This window comes from Rhea pennata, chromosome 7, assembly GCF_028389875.1.
Source record: "Rhea pennata isolate bPtePen1 chromosome 7, bPtePen1.pri, whole genome shotgun sequence".
Taxonomy (NCBI): Eukaryota; Metazoa; Chordata; class Aves; order Rheiformes; family Rheidae; genus Rhea; species Rhea pennata.
This window is the reverse complement of record NC_084669.1, coordinates 33424098-33443348: the sequence shown is the minus strand read 5'-3', so window position 1 is coordinate 33443348 and position 19251 is coordinate 33424098. Positions and strand designations below refer to the sequence as shown.

The 19251-nt window shown below is 42.1% G+C and overlaps 1 protein-coding gene across 1 annotated transcript; it reads left to right on the top strand.

The window, feature by feature from the left end:
- The first annotated feature begins 991 nt into the window (after positions 1–991).
- On the top strand, positions 992–17551 carry TMEM26 (transmembrane protein 26). The gene is made up of 6 exons (XM_062580057.1): positions 992–1292; positions 3833–3911; positions 9533–9646; positions 10172–10392; positions 11395–11471; positions 13786–17551. Exons 1-6 carry the CDS (start codon positions 1102–1104, stop codon positions 14196–14198), a joined length of 1095 nt encoding a protein of 364 aa, XP_062436041.1. The 5' UTR covers positions 992–1101; the 3' UTR covers positions 14199–17551.
- The last annotated feature ends 1700 nt before the right edge of the window (positions 17552–19251 follow it).

The window sequence follows — 19251 nt, the reverse complement described above, 5'->3', positions numbered from 1 at the left end:
TTCCTCTTTCACACTGACATGTCTCCTTTCAAGTGCTTTGGAAGTAAATGAACACAAAATTGGAGCAACACAGTGACAATCTTCATCAAGCGGAGATTTCTCTTTGGTTACAGTAGTGTAAATTCAAATAGTATTTATAATCACCACAGGAAAATCCAAAGCAACTTTTAATATACTATGTACTTTATAAACTGTTCCCACAGAAAATACTACAGCTTCACGCAGAGATAAGTGGCCTAGCAGTCAAACTTTGGGTATCTTTTGTGCATGTCCCAACAGCCTATCAGGTAAAGTTAGAGCATTAGCCTAGATTTCAACATGTTTTCTGTAGCTCCTCACTGGAGCTGCTTCTTAATCCTGAAGCAGGTTGTAGATAATTCAGTATAATATTTAGATGAAAGATAATACAAGATAGAAAAGCTAAACATCAATTAAATTTGATCAACCTATTCCACCCCAACCACCACACTGAAGCACTTGCACACAAGGTTTCCAATACTGAACTGAACACAGCTTCTGCTTTATTTATTGTAATTGCAATTTTAAAAGCTGCAAAATACAAATTATTGCTTTTGGAGGGAGGGGAAAGGAAAGAAGGTTTTCAGTCACAGTAATGCAGGGGAAGCTTTAGGAAGGAAGATTTGAATTAGCAACACTTTTTCTGTTTTTTCTCTCTTTGTTGGAAATCTGTGAACCGAGAGAAGTGAGCGGAGCTAGCACAGAGATGGGTGCCGCCTGAGGTAGAAACCTCCCTGCCCTTTGGTTCCTGAGCAGAGGACTGAGTGCACAGAAAGAAACCCTTTATGCCCCTGCCTCAGCACAGCCAGAGCAGAGCCGAGTGCTGCAAACTACTATAGCTTGGAAGCATGAGCTTTTTTTTTTTTTCCTCCTCTTTTTCCTTTTTCCCTCCCTTTAAAAAGTTTTCAGGAAGTCTGGGGGAGGGGCAATGCTGATTCTCTCTTGTTATAATGGGCCCCTTTGTGGGGATGGAAGAGGAGCAGAGGTCTGGGTGCCTGCGGCACGCACGCTGCTCCGCGGCGCGTCCCAGGGAAGGCTCGCCGGGCCCCGCGGCGCCGGGCCGAGGAGGGGGCCTGCTCCGGCATGGAGCTGATGGTTCTGTGCAACGCTCTGGTTACGCGCCTGCTCTTCGTTTTACACTCTCTCATCGGGGTCTGGAGGGTGACTGAAGTGAAGAAAGAACCCAAGTACTGGCTGCTGGCACTGCTCAATCTTCTCCTGTGCCTGGAGACGGGGCTCACCCTCAAGTTTAAGCAAGGCAGAGGCTACAAATGGTGAGCATATCCCGCCGGCTCTGAGCGAGCCCCTCTGGCTTCTTTGCATGTACTCCGCTGCAGATACGGGGCTCCCTCCCACAGCTGCTGCCTTGGAGCACAGCTGCCCGGGATTTGTTTGTGCCCAGCTTTCACAGGGGCACGTTTTCTCCCCTGCTGCCTCTGGGGGACTGAAAGCTGGTAAGTCCTGGCTATTGCAAGGCCAAATCCAGAGGGCTTTCAGGAGAGGCAACCTTGCATTAGACTATTTGGGAGCCACTCCGTATATTGTGTGCATGTGTACGTATGAGTGTGTGCATCCACTCTAATAGCGGAAAAGCATCAGAAACTTTGCTGCAGGCACAAGATAGGTGCTGTAGTGCTGGTGATACTGCGGGCTGGGGTCGGGCACCTTCTCAGCTGCAGCTGGGTAGAGCTCTGCGGGAGGCGTGGGAGGGCATGGGCCGAAGCCCCGCGCCTCTCGCCCCCGTACCGCGGCGCCTGCACTCCTACTCTCTGCTACAGGCACAGTACTAACCCCAAGCTAACGTAAGAGCTAAAACTCAGTGACAAACGCAAGATGAGCTGCAAACTATTCTCACAATACAGTACGAGCAGTTAAACATTTGGATTTGAATTTGAGAGGCTGGTCTAGAGGAGAGCTTTCCAGCCGGAAAGGCTGCCCGAGAAATGAAATAGAAACAAAACTACAGCAGAGCTTGCCCGAGCACATGCGTTTTCACATGCATCTAAAGAATGGCTATTCGCGAGGAATGACTGCAGCCACGCATAGCTCATCAGCACAGTCAGTCAGCCAAAACAAATGCTCTGGACAAAGGACGTGGTCACGTAACTAATCGTCAAGGTTTCATTAGGATCTTTTCATTTAAAAGCCTCAGACAGCAGGCCACCAAGACAAATCCAGGACAAAAAAAAAAAAAAGCTACAGTACTTCCATGATCTGAAATTCTTGCCCATTGCAACCTGTGAAGCTCATTGCAACAGAAGCAGTGTTGTGCAACAGCTCACACTGATGTTCCACACTTTAAATTCAAATGTAATCACAGCAGCAATAAAGTCTGGGCTTCCTAATGATACAGGAATATTTTAAGGCAGCAGAACTTGAAATACATAGTTTACAAAAAACCAGATTCACTGAGGAGAACAGGAGACAGCAGGGGCTTCATAAAGGAACATTTACTATGCCAGCTTTTGGAAAAAACAAAGACAAGTTAGCTACAGAAGCAGATTAATTTTAGATGAATATGTGCTGAAAGACTAGGGTAAATTTCTCTAAAAGTAATTTTTTTTAAATGGATGAGGTCCTGCACTCTAGAGAGTACATTACAGATAAGACCTGTAGACAAACGGCCAGTATATAGTTGCATCTGGGTAACTTTCTCCTCTGGTAGAAAATACTAGCATTCAAACAGTCATCTACACACATAGATATGCCTCTATAGATGCCCAATAATCCAGGCAGCAGAGAGCATGCCACAGAGCTCTCCTGCCTCCTATTCTGTCTATTAATTATTGGTAAATTGTTGCTTTTTATTCCAAGTAATTAAGTAGCACACGTGGAGAAAAAGCAATATTGTGGACCTGGCCAAGCAGTATTTCCTCTAGATTGCTCCTTCTGAAAGAAAGGCAGGGTTAAAGCTCCAGAGCGCTCCTGGTCTGATCTGGTGTCATTAGCTCAGCAACGCTAACCTGCCAGCTGGATGGATTCTGCCTTGTGCTGAAGCCTACAGAAAATACTGTAAAACATGGTAGTCCTCCAGTTCAGACGAGATGCATGTTTTCTTCCCAAACCACCAGGCTAAAAGCCTACAGAATCTTTAACTGCTTGTTTCATTAAAAAAATATATCTATCTTATTTTGAAGCGGTCAATTGAAACATTTCATAGAAGCTCAGAAAACGTGGGTCATTCTTCTGAGAAGCAGGAGTTTTTTCTTCCTCAAATCTTAGACAGAGCAGCTACACAAACTCACTGCAGAACCGCCAGCGGCAGGAGAGGGGTTCGAGCGAGCGTGCTCAGGCTGACGCCACTGCTCTGTCCTAGGCCAGCAGGCGCAGCTGATGCCCAGGCGGCCGGGCAGCACCGCAGCGCTGCTACGCCACTCACTCCGGGCTGTGGCAGAGGCGGACAGAGCGCTCGGACATCACTCCAAAAGGATAAGAACAGTAACAAGTTTTGGCACACATTTGATAACAAGCCTCAGCAACCCTCACAGGAGCTGGAGCTTACAGGAGGAGTGATGAAACCTCTCCAGTACGCCTGAAGCAGCCCAGCTCAAGAAGGTGGAGATCATAAAGCTTTGCTGTGGCCTTGCTAACTTTTAAGCTATACAGAAAGGTGGCAAGGGAAGTGAACTACACACTAAATCCTAAAAACAGCAGTTACTGCATCTTAAGAGGCTGTATGATAGATGGCACAAGATACTTTTCAATGTGAACTGTAACTTCAGTAGCATTACCAAGGCCCAACTCAGAAAACACTAGGATACACGGTATTTGTAATGTGATATAATACCAAAGGTGTCTTTCTTTTCCTTCACAGGTTTTCACCAGCAATATTTTTATATCTGATTTGCATAGTACCATCATTATGGCTACTAGAAATTCATCATGGGACTCAGGTATTTATTATGAGACAAAATGGACTAGCTAGAAATTGATGCCTTATTTGAGTGATTGGATGTGACCATACGGAAGTCTGCCAGGTCTTGTTCCTATTTTTCCATTTTATACTAGTGGGTCTTCCACGGCTATGGGAGTCCCATAGCACTACTTGCACTCTGTGCACTACTATGCATTGCCTTCTATCAAATAATAAGCCTCATTCCTACCTCAAATGAGTCATTTATTTATATTCAGTTGGGGAACTGAGATCTAGAAGTTTTGAGGTTAATGAAATACAGCCTTTCACCCCCTGGTTACAGTTCTGAATCCTGCTGAGGACAGTGAGAGTATTTCATTGGTTTAGAGACTTTTGTGAAATAAAGCATTGGTTTCACAGCATTTACAGGCAAATGTCACAACTCCAAGCAAGCCAAAATTGAGGCAGGTATCAGTGAAAAGGATTTTAAACTCAAATTTGCTTCTGTTTGCTGCAGCCTAGGAACATACTCACAGATTATTACCGCAAATTAGATGACACATGGTAATTTGTCTGCACATGTTTATACCCTTTTTGCATTCATGCTGTGTAATAATCTGGGTGCCAGACACAGGGGTCTGGATTCCACTTCAGGATCTGAGCACACGGTAGAATTTTAAAGATGATGGTCCTTTCAGCAGACAGCACCAGTTAGGGTGGGGATAGAGCCCTTTAGCCCAGCACCCCAAGCCAAGTGAGCCACCATTCAGACTGATTTCAAGTCCTTATGGCACTTCCGGTTCAAAGAAAAGAGGATTTTACCTGACCCAGCATTTGCATATGTGCAGTACCTTACACTCATGGCAGAAAAGAGCCTAACAGGAGTAACAGCAAAAAAAGCAACAGAAAAAAAAAAATACATAAATTAGACAAAGGAGACTCACTGTTTCATTTTCTTCTTTGAAATTGTTACAGCCCACAGAAACATAATCAAATATTCAAAACTGTGTTTATACTGAGAATGCCTCAGGCTTTTTCTAAATACAGCAGCAGGAATTTATTGTCTTCTCGTTTTGCCAAATATTCTTAAACAGTCACAGACAGGTAATGTGAATATTGAGAACATTTGTCATAGTTAAATCTGGTCCAAGAAACAGGCTGATTCTGTATTCAAAGACAGCAGTTTATTTCCCAAAATGATGTTAGAACATGGCATACTTTGTTCTTATTGATACACTGCTACTGTGAATTAAAGAGGGAGTATATCAAACTAACAGCTTAGTTTATACCTGAAGAGATAGGAAAGAGAGTTCTGGAAACACAGTCTAATAGATTCAAAAGCAATACCTCTGCAAGGGGAGCAGCCCTCCAAACAGTTAGCCCCAGATGCAGTACCCAGACAAGTACTGCTCCTTATACTAAAATATTGCTTGGATTTTCCTCATTAAAATACTAATAGAATGGATAATTATGCAGTTGCTAGACTTAGACTTTTATATATATGTATATGTATGTGTATATTTTGTATGTGTATATACATTTTCCTTCTCCAGGATTCAACAGGAGATCATCAACTGCTTGTGTCCGTGCTGTTACTATTTAACGCATGTCTTAATACGCAGCTTCTCCTCTGAAAGGCTGAGGCAATTTTGCCTCGGAGTACTGCAGAACTGGACATATATCAACTGCGAAATACTCACTGCATAGGAAGTACTGCTTTGCAGAAAAGTGTTCAGGGATGAACTACATTTTTGAGGGAGGCTCTATGAAGTAAATTGAATTGTATTGAGTGAAAAAAATCACTGTTAGCAAGATATAGTGAAAAGTTAAATCATTTAATCCATTTAAAAACAAAATCCCTTCTTCCTTCATAATGCATAAAAACCTAGATGAACAAATGCCACCTATCTTCTCAAATGCCTGGTGCATCAGTGCACCAGAGCGCTAATCAGCCACCCTTAGCACAGCTCAGCTGACTACTAGCGCAACAGCCAGTGTAAGCTTCCCACTCAGTTAAAAGACACAGATTCTTGGTAAAACTTGCAACTATTCTTAATCGCCCTCATTTAGGTATTTTATAGAGTAACCAAACATGGCGTCCATATCCCTTAGCCTCCTTCTGAAGTGAGATTCTCTTACCAGAAAAAAAAATTGAGTGTATCACTCTAAAAGCAATCCTACAGCCTGCATCACCTCTTCCCTCCCCATCAGTTGGCTTAAACAAGGGTCCGACCCGACGTCTTGGCTCGCTTTTACATGCGGAGCAAAGCGAAGGCACAGGGCTGGATTTGTGGCATCATGCAGGGGTGTCCCCATAGCAACGGCCCCGCTCTTCCCATGCTGTCAGAATCGCTGGCGTTACTGAGAGGGCGAGCGAGGCACCTGGTCCTCCCGAGCCTCCATCACCTGGTACTTAGGCGGCCTGCGCGCAGCTTTACGGGAGTCAGGGTCCTCCGCCTGGGTGTCCAAGCATCATTTCGTCACCTCAGTGACGGACCCACTGCAAGAACTTCTAGCTGATCTCACTTCTATTCCCAAGCTATTTGCGAGCCCAAACAAGAATTTGCTACATGAATTTGGTATTTCAGGGGTCGCCCAAGTATTGACAGCGAGGTCGCTGCAGGCCACGCACTAGGATACCACCATGTCACACAACACAGTTTGTTTTGGATGAGATGATTTGTAGTTCAGAGCAATATAAGCTGCATCTCAGAAGAAACAAAGTAAATAGAGCTGGAATTTCTGTAAGATGTATACAATTTCTTCCTGTTTTATTTTTGCACAGTTAAGAAACATTTTTTTAAGCTGTGCACAGAGTCCGAATATCCAAGAGTAACTGCGCTCTATCTTCACCCAAAAGTAAAGAGGTAGACTAGTTTTATCGGCTTCCTATGAAAGTTAGCATTCACTTTTTCCTTGTCATGTTCCCAATTACACATATGTATTGGCTAGGTAAATGTATCTGGCGCCATCGCTCCCAGTCACACGCATATACATGATGTAAAATAAAGGCTCTTCTCTAAACCTTCAGGTGAACAAGCAGCACTTTATTAAATATTCAGAAAGAAACAACCCAAGATATGAAAATACTTAAATTAAAATCAGGAGTCTAATTAAATGATTGCTTTTTGCAGCTACAGTTTTCCATTTCCTGCCTACATGCAGTCAGGAAGAGATATGGTCCCTGCTTCGAGGAGTGCCAGTCAGTCAGAATTCACAGAGCCTAACACCAAAATAGTAACTCCTAATTAAGCCAGAAGTAGTTTTGAAAGTTACACATAACGAACCTACAGAAGACACTGCTAAAGTAAACTCATTTTGTTAAAGCAGCATTCTCTGCACCTTTGTGCTGCTGAGAAAGAGATGCCCCCTTTCACAAGGCAGGGGGAAGCCGCGGTGTGCTTCCCCCGCCTCCCTCCAGCAGCCGAGTCGCTGGCGCTCTTGGCTCCGCTGTGAGCTGTCACGCCAGGGCAGCGAGAATTACCTGCTGCCCGCTGCGGGCAGGGGGAAGGCCACTGCACTGGCCACTGCTGGGTGGCACCCACCCAACGGCAGTACCCGGGCAGAGTTCCTCGCAGCTGCTGCCCACGCAACGTGACTGCTACAGGTTCCCGTTTCACTCTAGTCATTCACCCTCTTGATCACCTTGCTGGAAGCTCGGGCGGTCTTTGGGACAACATCTCTCCTGTCCCTTCACAGAGGGCAAATGCAGCAGGCTGCGAATACGGCTTCTGCCTCGGGCTTGGTACATTCCTCCTGGAGCTTCCTCCAGTGCAAACTAACAGTCCCATTGCCTGCCCACACTAGTTACAGCAGCGTGGATATTCGCGTCTCCCAGTCCTCTCAGGTGGTCACCTTGGTCATGCAGCACTTCTAAGACACGGTCTCCTCAGCTGAGCAGCCCACGCTGCCTAAGGGCTGTCCACACTCAGTCCACCCCAGAAGGGCGGACTTGGCCAGGGAGGCTGGGCTCTGTAGATTACAAGACTATCTACAGGCAGCAGAGAAAAAGGCTTGTCCAGAGCACCAGTCAGGCTTCACTACTTTAACATCCCCTGAACAAGCCCTTCTGCCTCTCTCGCGCTCCTTTGACTGAAGGGCTCAGCGAGGGAGCTCAGCCCCACAGGGCTGTAGCTTGCCAGAACACCACTGCTCTGTCTCACCATTTCCGTGCCAGAACTGTAGACTTTCCTCCTCCAAAAGAAACACTTTCCCCACATCTCTGTGTCAATCTTTCAATGCTATCATACCCACTGTCCAAGGAAGCCAAGTATTCACTTCAAGAGCCTTTATCACCAACTATAGAAGCAACAAGTACTGACTTTTTCCCCTGATTTTTCAAACCACAGGAAGTTGCTCCATTTATCTGCAACAGGAGGCAAGAGGCAGCAGTTGTTCAGATACTGAGCAATATTATCAGAGACTAAGCAAAGTATCAAAAGGAGAAGAGTGGAATCTGAAATTCGCTGGAATGTGATGCTTGCTGGAAAACGCTGCCTTTCTGTTGGCAGGCGCTATGCTGAACGCAGCTATTCAGTATGCGCTAGAACAAATCCCAGTTCTCGCAGTAGATCACCTTGTCCAATAAAATGGTGGGGGGCCAGGGAAGAAATGCAAATCATTTGCTGTTCTCTGGCACAAATAGGACAGGGTAAAAGTTTTTAATAACAGTATGGTTTGATTTTCTAATTATCTTTTTTTATTACAGTGAAATGAGATGTTGAGGGATTGTTATAAGGACAGATTTTAGAAACTGTATCCCAGCTTCTCCAGGGCCAGCTTTAGGGGTGAAGGTAGAATGGCAACACAGCACTACATACCCCAAAACTCTTGGGCACACAGACCCACCACTGGTTTACTGTAGCTCAAGTAACATTATGTTTCAGCCAACATTACTTTTCCTGGAGCTTTGCTACTCAGAGGAAGTTAAAGTATCTGTTTTTAACTCCACGGGAATAGGTAACAGAGGGCCATCTTTCTTAACTAATCCTGAACCTTACGTCTCCTACTAGGAATTTCCTTGCAAAATAGGCACGATTAGGGAAGGGAGCATTAAAAAAAAAAAAAAAAAAAAAAAAAAAAAAAAAAAAAAAAAAACTCTCCTCAAATGTATTCATTTTACCCTTGAGGAAAGTTATAAAAAGAGAAAGAAAACAGTATTTTCAGAGAACCTTTTTCTGGATAGTACAGACAAAAAGTAGATTACTCAAACCTAGTTTTAAGAGACTCACCCTCTGTGTGACCATAAAACTTCAGACTGACCATGACCAGCTTTTCCCCTATTTTATATTTTCAGCCAGAGAGAGTAGGCAGGAAACTCAGTAGCCTGGTCCAAGAGAGCTGCAGGCAGATCGCATTCAAAGAGCATAGTCTTAACTTTGCTAACATGTCACCTGCTCCATTAGTCCCTGATTTTACATCTAGTTCTACTGTACAACCCTACACCTTCAAGGGCCAGCTACACAAAACTTCCATCTCTGTAACAGCAATTCCTCCCTTCTGAACAAGAGGCAAACTATATTCATAGTGAGCACATACCTTTAACTATTCAGCAACTTTTACAAATGAACCCTTTGCATTTCAGGCCTCTTTAAGCCACAGAGTACATCCTCTCCCCTCTGCAGGATGTTTACACATCTATGATGTTTTTATTCACGACAGTATTGCGGTAACGAGCCTGGAGCAGTTCAGGTGAATGTCAGCAACCAAGACTTCAATCAATCCAGAGACAGTAGTTACAGAAGTGAGGGAACAGACCACCACATAATTCAGACGGTGAGACATCTTTTCCTATTCCTACCAGAGCTCTTATGATATGCAGGGAAAGAACAGTTAGAAAGGATCATTGGGTCTCTGAGCAATCTCTCATGCAGTGAGCACAAAAAGATAGTTTGGTAAAACAGTGTTGTGAAAAGAGTGGCCTACAGAGTGCTGCGCACGAATTGCTATTGGTAGCAAAAGTCTCAGCGCGAAGAGGAGGACAGTGCTCACTGCTGTTCTCTGAATTTGAGTAACTGAATTTAGAAAGTGTCTGGGTAGAAGTTCTGCAAAGGATAATGCTCAGCTGAGGAACGAGAGTGGAACAAAAGCACAAGAAAAAAGAATCACTATTCATTGACAAAAAGTTTGTATTAATGTGCCTTTTTCAAGTCATACCTGCAACATAGAAGTCATTAGCTTTAATCTCACATGCAGAAGAAAAATCAGGCTCAAGGGCGAACACTATCTTGGAAGGTACCCTTAATGTCAATCTCCTGCAATTACAGTATGTTGTGATTGTTATTTTCGTCTTTTAAACAGGCTAAAGTCTTTGTCAATCAGCTCTCGACAATCTGTGAGACTGTATGGACACTGGCCCTCCACCAGACTTTTCTACTGCTACTAGTAATTGGTAGATGGCTTCTCCCCATTGGGGTTGAGATCACCCGGGATCAATTGTCTCAGCTGCTCCTCATGTTTGTGGGAACAGCAGCAGATATACTTGAATTTGCTAGTGAAACCCTGGACATCGAAGACGTACGGTAAGCAACGTTTGCCGGCATAAAACATTGTGCCGGCATTGTGCAAGGCTATACTGAAAAGAGATTTGTTTTGCAATTTGTTTGCGCTGTCTGTGGAGTCCAGATTATCAGAAACGTTACCCACAGGTAAGAGAAGGCTGCAGGCAAGGGCTTTGTTTTCCTCCTGTCTCCTTCCCTTCCATAAAAGGCCTAACGGTCCTATGAGCTTTGGTAGAGATTACTCATCTATTGCCAGCAGAGAAGCTTGTCACATCCATCATAATAAAAGGGTGCAGAGATCCAAACAACTAGCTTACTGCCCTGCAGTGTCAGTCTGTACAGCTACAGTAGCTAAACATGTGATACACAGTAAAAGTCTTTCAGGTTAATAAATTATTCTAGACTAGCAAGGAGGCAACTAGAGTTTGCTTTAGTGATTTGTTATGCAAATCGCTGCTTTGGTTATCTCAAATATACTTTCTTCTTCAGGATAGAATGACAAAACGTTCACAGATAAAGAAAGGGAATGGCACAGTTCTGGTGCGAGTTTTCAGCGTTGCAGTCTCCCACTCACAGCACAAAGCTGAACTGTGAACATGCATCACAAAAAGAATCACAGAAGAGGTTCATCCTCTCTTACAGACACACTATTCAGTCATGTCTTCTATATCACAGAAGAGGTTTTTTAGCAGAAAAAGTGGTCCTTCTCCCTTGGCAGGGCAGCTTCAGATTTGCAAGAAATGCAAAAATCCTTACACAGGTAAAGATACCTCTTCTTTAAGCCACAAAATCTATTTCCATACACTTACCACTGTAATGTTAGCATCAGATGTTTACTCTAATCACACATGGCCTGAACAGCAAAAATCCCATCCCAGAAGGTGCCCATTTTCCTTTGTCCTACTAGCACATCCCCAAAACATGCATTAATCACTGTTTAACTGATATTTTAAAGGAAAACATTTCTGTTACCACATAGAGAAACTACATTCTCACTGTTACCACTTTCTTCCTCTCCAATAGGAAGAACTATGCTCTCATTAATGCCATTCTTGCTGTATGGACCTGGAGTATGTTACAGTTTCCACTTGATCTTGCAGGTTGGTATTTGCAAATAGACACAAGAAAAAAGAAAAAAAAAAAAAGTGCTTTTGTACTTTTTAAGAGAGCTTTTGCTAGCCATGTCTTGAGGCCGTGCATGCTGATGGCTGTGTCATATGAATTGCTTTCCACCAGAGTTCTTTGGTTATAAATGGTAGTGTGTGCACAAAGACAATGATTCTTTTTTGAAGAAAGCACAACGTGGTTTCTTTTGAGGAAATGCTTGTTTCTGGCAGACCTCTGATCTCCACAATAAAACTGTGTGTGCTTCCAGAAAAACTGAAATTGCAGCAAGTGTGTTTGAGCATCTGCTCCAGTTGCCAGTTACTGCCTTAAACTTCACTCTGCGAGCTCTTGGGTTAGATCTAGTCTTAGACTATATCACAGTTCCAATCTGGGTAGGCTACTAGACCTCATGGTAAGATGGGCTATCTTTAACCACAGGGAAGAGCACAGCCAAGAGCACAGATGACACAGGCTCAGAAGAGAGATTTCCTGCTCACAGACAACCTATAGAATCATATATTATTGAGGCTGTGGATTCTTATTTCAAACAAAAAGACCCAAAGTTCAGGAAGCTTAATCTGATATTTGGTACTAGACAGAAAGGGCTTCTCTAGATCCAGGGAGAATAATAGAAGCCCCCTAGATCCAAACCGCAAGTTTGCAACTCAAGTACATCACTTTGAAGATGTTACCCTCACCAGCATCTTTTACGAAACTAATGACTAGATTGACACACTGATTAAAATAATAAATGAATAAAATAATGAAAAATGATTCTAGGAATTTCATTAGCTTTTACTTCATGGACAGCATTAGGCTTTAAACACCAAAGTTGAAAAAGTATTTTAGCATTGCAGCTCAGCTGCTCACCTCCTGAAAAACTAAGGCAGCAGCATTTCAGATTACATCTGAGATCCATGATACTAGCAAAATACATTGTTAAAGTTGGGTGTTTTTTTTCTTTTCTTTTTCTTTTTTTTTTTTTAAAAAAAGCAAATCACCATTCAAATACATTCAAATGGTACTTAAACAAATATGGCATTTTCTCCACTTATTCCTTGTCTACTTATTTGGTTATATTTGCACATTAAAAATTGTTATTGAAAATGCACATTACCCTGAAATTTACTATGGGTAAAATTTTATTTTAGGTGATTCTAGTTCTATATAGCTGCACAGACATTACTTTTTATTCAAGCACGTAATGTTTATTCACAATCAAGCATGGCTTAAAATAGCAGTTTGAGAAGACTCATTATTGGATTACAATAATGCAGTTAGGACTATTAAATGATACAAAAGTGTATTAAAAAATTAGCTGTTGAAACCTTGCTTAATGGAGTCACAAAACATGTTCCCTTTTCCAGAATTCACTTTCCACTCTTCATTCTCATCTTTCCTCCCCCCACTGTTGACTTAGATAGAATTTTTTCTTTTTGCTGATTTAAAGCATTTGGCAGTTGTTACTACATCACAATAACTTTTTTTAAAAAAGAAAAAAAACACAACGCAATCATGCTGCATGAGAGACAGGTTAGTTAAGCTGCATGCATTTTCGTAAGAGGCTGCAATATTTACCATACAGAAACCCTTTGGTGATCCATCTCTAAACACCAGTTCACAAAGTGTTCTAACCCACCACCACTGTTATAGTTAAGGCAAACATATCCATGCAAGTTCCAATAGTCACATGAAATTTAATCCCCAGACGACTAAAAGTGAACAGCAGTAGCTCCAGTTTTATATGGCAAGCAGGGACCACATTTTCCTCCTATTCACAATGCTCGATATTCCCCTGGCCAAACATCACCTGTTCTATCCACAATTTGAAGAATGGGGCACACGAAAAGCAATGGTAGCAGGTGAATCTTTAAACAAGCGGTATCCAGGACACACCGCAACAAATTCAAATACTACAGCTCAGATTAAGAAAAACAACCACGCTGAATGGCAACAAAGATACACATTAGCGTACCCTGTTACTTGATTTAACAAAAAGGCCTCTGGAGAAGTTGTTGAAGGAAGATTAGATGATTTACTACTTCTCATCTTAAAGTGTATATATCCTGATATCTTTACAGTAGAGAGAAAGGGGCTTTAGGTCCTGTTCAGCAGAGCAGGTAAGTGCCTACTTAACATGAACTTAATGTTCTTTGCTAAAATAGATCCCTAAAATGGGATATGTTTTATGTTGAACTCTTCACCGCTGAATACATTTATAATCCAGGGTTCCTATGAGCTGCTCTTTAGGCCAATCTTGGCTCAGTTTTAGGGCATTATTTTAACCTAAATATGTTTTACTTCCAGTACAGCATATTGGCTGCAAACCAACCCCATCAGCCAGGCGAATCCCCAGCTTGCTGCTGTGCAGGTACAGTGCAGAACTGTGGAACATTGGGGTCAGCCTCTTCATACAGGATGGTCCCTTCTTCATTGTCCGTTCAATCCTGATGGGCCACTTCAGAATATTCAATCAGATGCTGGTGTTTTTTACAGCTAAGAATATCTTAGTTGTGACCCTACAATTGTATCGCTTAATGGTGATAACATTAGACTTTCGTGCTACCTTGCTGCAGAAGAGCAGGAAAGAAGTCAATTGTTGCCCATGTGAGCCTTATGAAGCTTGTAGTCATGATGCTGCCAACCAGGATACTGAATTGAAAAAGTGCATTGCTTTTCCTGCAAAAGAGGAGTCTGAAGCTCCATTAGAAGATCAGTGAGCACAGCTACTGAGTCAGAAGAGGTTGCGTTTCCCACAGCTTCTTTGAAAGGGCTTAGTCTGTTTCTATGCTCAAACAGACCTTGAGCATCATTTCCATTTCTGCCATCAAGAGATCAATGACTTCTTCTAAAGCATAGGGGGGATTTCTGAAGCAAGGTCGAACTGGGACATTTTATGTCCTCCTACTGGATTTTAGTGGGTTTTGACTAGATCTCTTTTGTATTACCCACAGGGATTTTGTGGACATAGTTTGTAGTCACAAGAAAGATTTGGCATGCTAACAAAGTTGGTTATTATCTTTGGTGGTACAGCACTAACATATGTATTCACGTATATTCACATAGAACGACAAGCCTATCCCATAACAGGAAATACAAAAGCATTTAGCTTTGCTTCCATGGTTAGGCTGTAACTAGAAGCAGTTAACGACATGTTCTCCAGGCACAGGAATAACCTCAGCAGTGACAACTGCACAGACATGCAAGTGAAAGCAGATGATAGATTTCTGCATTTCTTGAATGAACAATGTTTAGATGTCATAGTAACAGCAGAAAAGGTTTCTTTGGATGTTACCTCATCCTTGGCTGGATTCGGTCAAAAAACTATGCAACACAAGGAAATAGCATGCACAAAACCTTCTCTCAGGGCACACATGGTCTGAATAATCTAAGCCTTTCTGTGAAGAGGGGAGGAAAAATAAAGTTAGTCCCACAGATCATTACAAGACAACTGCATCTGCCGTACAGGTATTTTCTAGAGGTACTTGCCTTTCTATTTCTACTGTCAGAAAACAGGTGTAAAGATCTTTTTCAACTGCAAATCCTGTGAAGCAGGAGAACAAAAGTTTTTTAAGATGTCTTCATTTTAACTGTTTTTTGTTGTTGTTGTTTTTTTAAATGGGCCAACTCAGGCTTACAATCTAACCGGAAAGAAAATGGCATCGCTAGGGTTTGACAAGACAATCTAGACAAAAGGATTCTGGATTGTCCTTCACATTTCATAAAGCACCAGAGTCCCATGTATTCAGTTCAGTGATTATCTGCTCTTCTGAGTGTTAAGATCCATTTTTAAGAAATGGTTGATAGTTATGCATTTATGTCTTTCACATTTGGAGTGAATTTTACACATTTTACATCAGTGTGAGACCACTGACCTTGCTGGGCTTAGTCTTGAATTACAGAAGTTTAAAGTAAAACATGTGATTTTTAAAAGTCTGTCTAAATATGCTTGCAGATGCTTTTAAAGTTTTCTGCACTGATTTGGAAAAAATGCAAAGAAACATAATTAAAAAGAAATCTAGTAGAGTGACCTAATTTTAGTTCTGTTGGTTCTGTTAAGTTCTAAGATAATTCTGTTAAAATTTCCCAATTAAACCTTATTTCCTAAAGCCCCAGCTCTCTGAAGACAGGATCTGTTTTTAGGAATGCATAAGAATGTTCCTGCCTTTGCTGCAAGGGTCACACTCATTTATCAAAAGCTGAATAAGCAGTGACATGTTAATTCTTTGAAAGATGGAAGTGAAACCTATTTAAAAATTCCAACCCCCGACATGAACCTCTGCTTATATTTGTGAACTGCTAAACCTTGTGATCAGACCCTTCCATTATGTCTGTCCGTGTTCTGCCTTCATAAAGAGGGCAAAAAATTTCATACACCACCTCGCCCATTCTGCCATTTACCTTTAGTAATAACATGCAACACCTCCTGCTCTTCTCCTTTTGGGCTGCTATCCAGTAAAAATAAAAATAAAAAAGCCAATGATCATTTGCAATGTTGTTGTGAGGTGGACATATGGAGAGTGGAATGAAACTTCATTTGGGATGAGGTAAAAGACTAGAGAGCTGCTGCCAGCCAGCTGTATTGTCTAAAACCTTTCACACTGAGGTGAATTTAGAATCAGCTGGCAGGGCTGTAACACCTCTCTTTCTTTTTGGTGCAAGCTGGGACCACTCACATTCATTCTGAGTTTACCACTTGCTGATAGACTAATTATCCTGTTAAAAGGATCCTTGTTAGTTAATTTGGAGAATGCTGAGCTTCCTAGAACATCATTCCAAATTCATGAGCACAATAATTGCAGGACATACTTTTTTGAACTTGCTATTTAAAGGCTTAGCTCAGCAACAAATTGCATACCAGGCTGCTGGCCTGCAGCAAATCCAAGATCCCCTGGAGTCAGCAATACAGAGACTAGCTATTACAGGAGTATTTTACATAGAACTATATTTCCTGGTACTCAGATTGTTTTGTCTCAAGCACCAGCAAATTTTCTATCAATTTTACTGGGGGAACTCAGGCCAACACTAAGTTGTTACTACCAGATCTCATCTCCGTTCACTCACAGACAAAATAGGCCAGATCCTTCCCCACACTTCGGATATGATAAATTTGCATTTTCTCCTTCAACCTCACCATCACAATCTGACTGGTTAAAAATGGCAACAGCGGCAGGGGGAGACAGACAAACCAGCCGCTCAAGTGGCGACCAGTCTATCTTCCCAGCTCTGTGCACAGGGCATCTTCTATGACAAGCATCAGTGGGACTGACACGTAGTTCCATGCAATTCAGGAAGAAGCTTGGAAACAGCAGCTTGGAAGCCTAGCAGCTCATGTGTTTGGTCACAGCAAACCTTGGTTGCTAGACCCCTTCACTGCTTGCTTGCAAGTTTCTTGAAAGGGAGGACAGAGGAGCCGGATTGTCAGCAAGGCTGCCCGAATGGGCCGACAGGCAGCCATGCACAGGCCACCCTGCAGCCTTCCACAGCATTGCACTACACAAGCAGCAGAACATGCTTTCTTGAAGATCTGCTAGAAACTGAGGCATATCTGAAGAATAACTGGTATCAGGCTCGTTATTCAGGAATACCTGCAATAACCTTTCAGCCTTGGGAAAAATTCAAGACTTCAAAACAGAATGACTTCAGAACATCTGCCTTAGTCATTATTCACTCTTCCAGGAGAATTACATTACTAGATCTCTTCTGCAAATTGATAGCTAACCATTTACTATTATCTATTCTAGCTGTTCCTGTGCTGTTCTTTTAGGTTATTTCATCTTAAACCACACTACAATACTTTACTAATTATCTCTTCCTCAGCTAAAGCGTATTCCCCCTTTAGTTTGGACGTTGGCTGAAACAAGATCATAACCCCAAGCCAGCCAGGGCAAGGGAAGGAAGAGGAAAGTAGTAACAGCCATGTTTTCATTGTTTGTTGGTATTTGTACTGTATTGTATTCTCTGGAAGCACATGGAAATGATAGAAAAGTGTTCAATTACTTTTTAAAAAAAATCCAACTGTATTCTGCAAATAAAAGGCAGCTACTTCAGGCATAGCTGCCAATTCATTATATGTGAGACAACTGTTATATGTTCCTATTAATTACATCTTCCACATGCTGCTTTTCCTTTCCATCCTGTGTAAGCTAATTGCTTGGGCCAGATTCCTACTGCGCCACTGCTCTGTAAATCCACAGCAACTGCAGCAAAATCCATTCTACTCTGGACGGGTTCTTCTTCTGCAGGAGCTTTCAATCCAGGTATACAAGTCCCCAAGTAATTCCAGGGAGGATTTGTTTTTTAATATCTGTGCTCAGGATGCATTTTACAGATGCACACAAATATATATATATCATAAACATGTAGATACCCCCACACACCTGGCAATGCCTAACACATCCAACTTTTATTACAATTTATTTTTATTACACTGTGAGAGATTGCTGGTGAAAACACTGCAGATGTCTGTAAAACACTTACAGACATGCCTACAACGTTTAAAATATTTTAACCTTAGGGCTTTAAATATTAAGCACATGGAACTCTCTGAACAACATGCTGATTAAAACAAGTTTTTGTAAATTCCCTAAAATGCATCATTACCATGCAGGTTTCTTCAGTTTAATGAGGTCTACCTAACCGATTATTTCTCCTTCAGAAAAGAGGCTACTTTCTCTGACCTTTGGAAGTGATCACTTAAAAAACACATACTTTATCTGCAACAGACAAACAGTGGTTTGGAATAATTGTTGGTTGACAATGTTAGTAAAGGTTTTGCTTGTCAAACTGCACATACAAATCAGTGGATTGGGACACAATCTGGCTATCCACAGGGCTGTATTCTGAGTGTCTACTCTGACTTAGTATTTTCTTTCCTGTCTTGTGGTATCATATGAAAACTGTACAAAAAGATCCCTGTTCTTCCCTTAACTTGACCACAACAGCAGGTTTGATTTTGACTGACCATTCGCAATCCTCAAATGCACAATGAATACCAAAATGGGAGACATTCCAGAGCATAGATTTTAAGGGCTGAGTCAGAGACACAAAAACAGTAAAGAGACTGCAAGAATGGTGTAGGAGGAGCATTCAAGAATTTTCTTCAACAATAAAGATTAAGGCAGATTGTAAAACAAACAAATTGCACATAGTGGAAAAGCCAGAAGATACCTGATGACTTCGTTTCTGAGGGGAGATGCAAAGAGGAAGGTCACATCTAGTAAAATGAATAAAAGAAGATTAAGTATTTTGGTGGTGGGCAGCTCTCCTCTCTACCAAGCAGCATGAGCTTCTCCCGAACAAGTGAAACGGATTTTCCTGAGTCTCACAGCTGTACAGCTCAACAAACGGCAGATGAAAGCCCACTGCTGTACAAGGAGAGTGGAAATAATCATCAGGTGTGTGGGGGGAGAAAGGGTGTTAAGCCTTAATGCTTTCTGCCCCAAGGAGTCCTGCAACAGAAACTCTAGAGGTCAAACCCAGAGAGAAAGTTCACGTTTAACTTTGTTACTGTTACAAGCCTGCATGTTCAGGAATAGCATATTTTAGACTCTGCAGAGTGTATAGCTTGTGAATGACTCCTTACATCATCCAGAAGGAATGGGCAGCAACAGTGGAATAACTAGCTTCCAGGAAAGTTAATGTTTTAAAAATTACCTGATTGGGGGGGGGGGGGTAGTATGATTGGCCTCTTTTCCAAGAGGATCTTGCATAAAAGCACCTGTATCTAATATAGTACATGACCTATCTTTGAGGGCTATTTTGTAATATTCT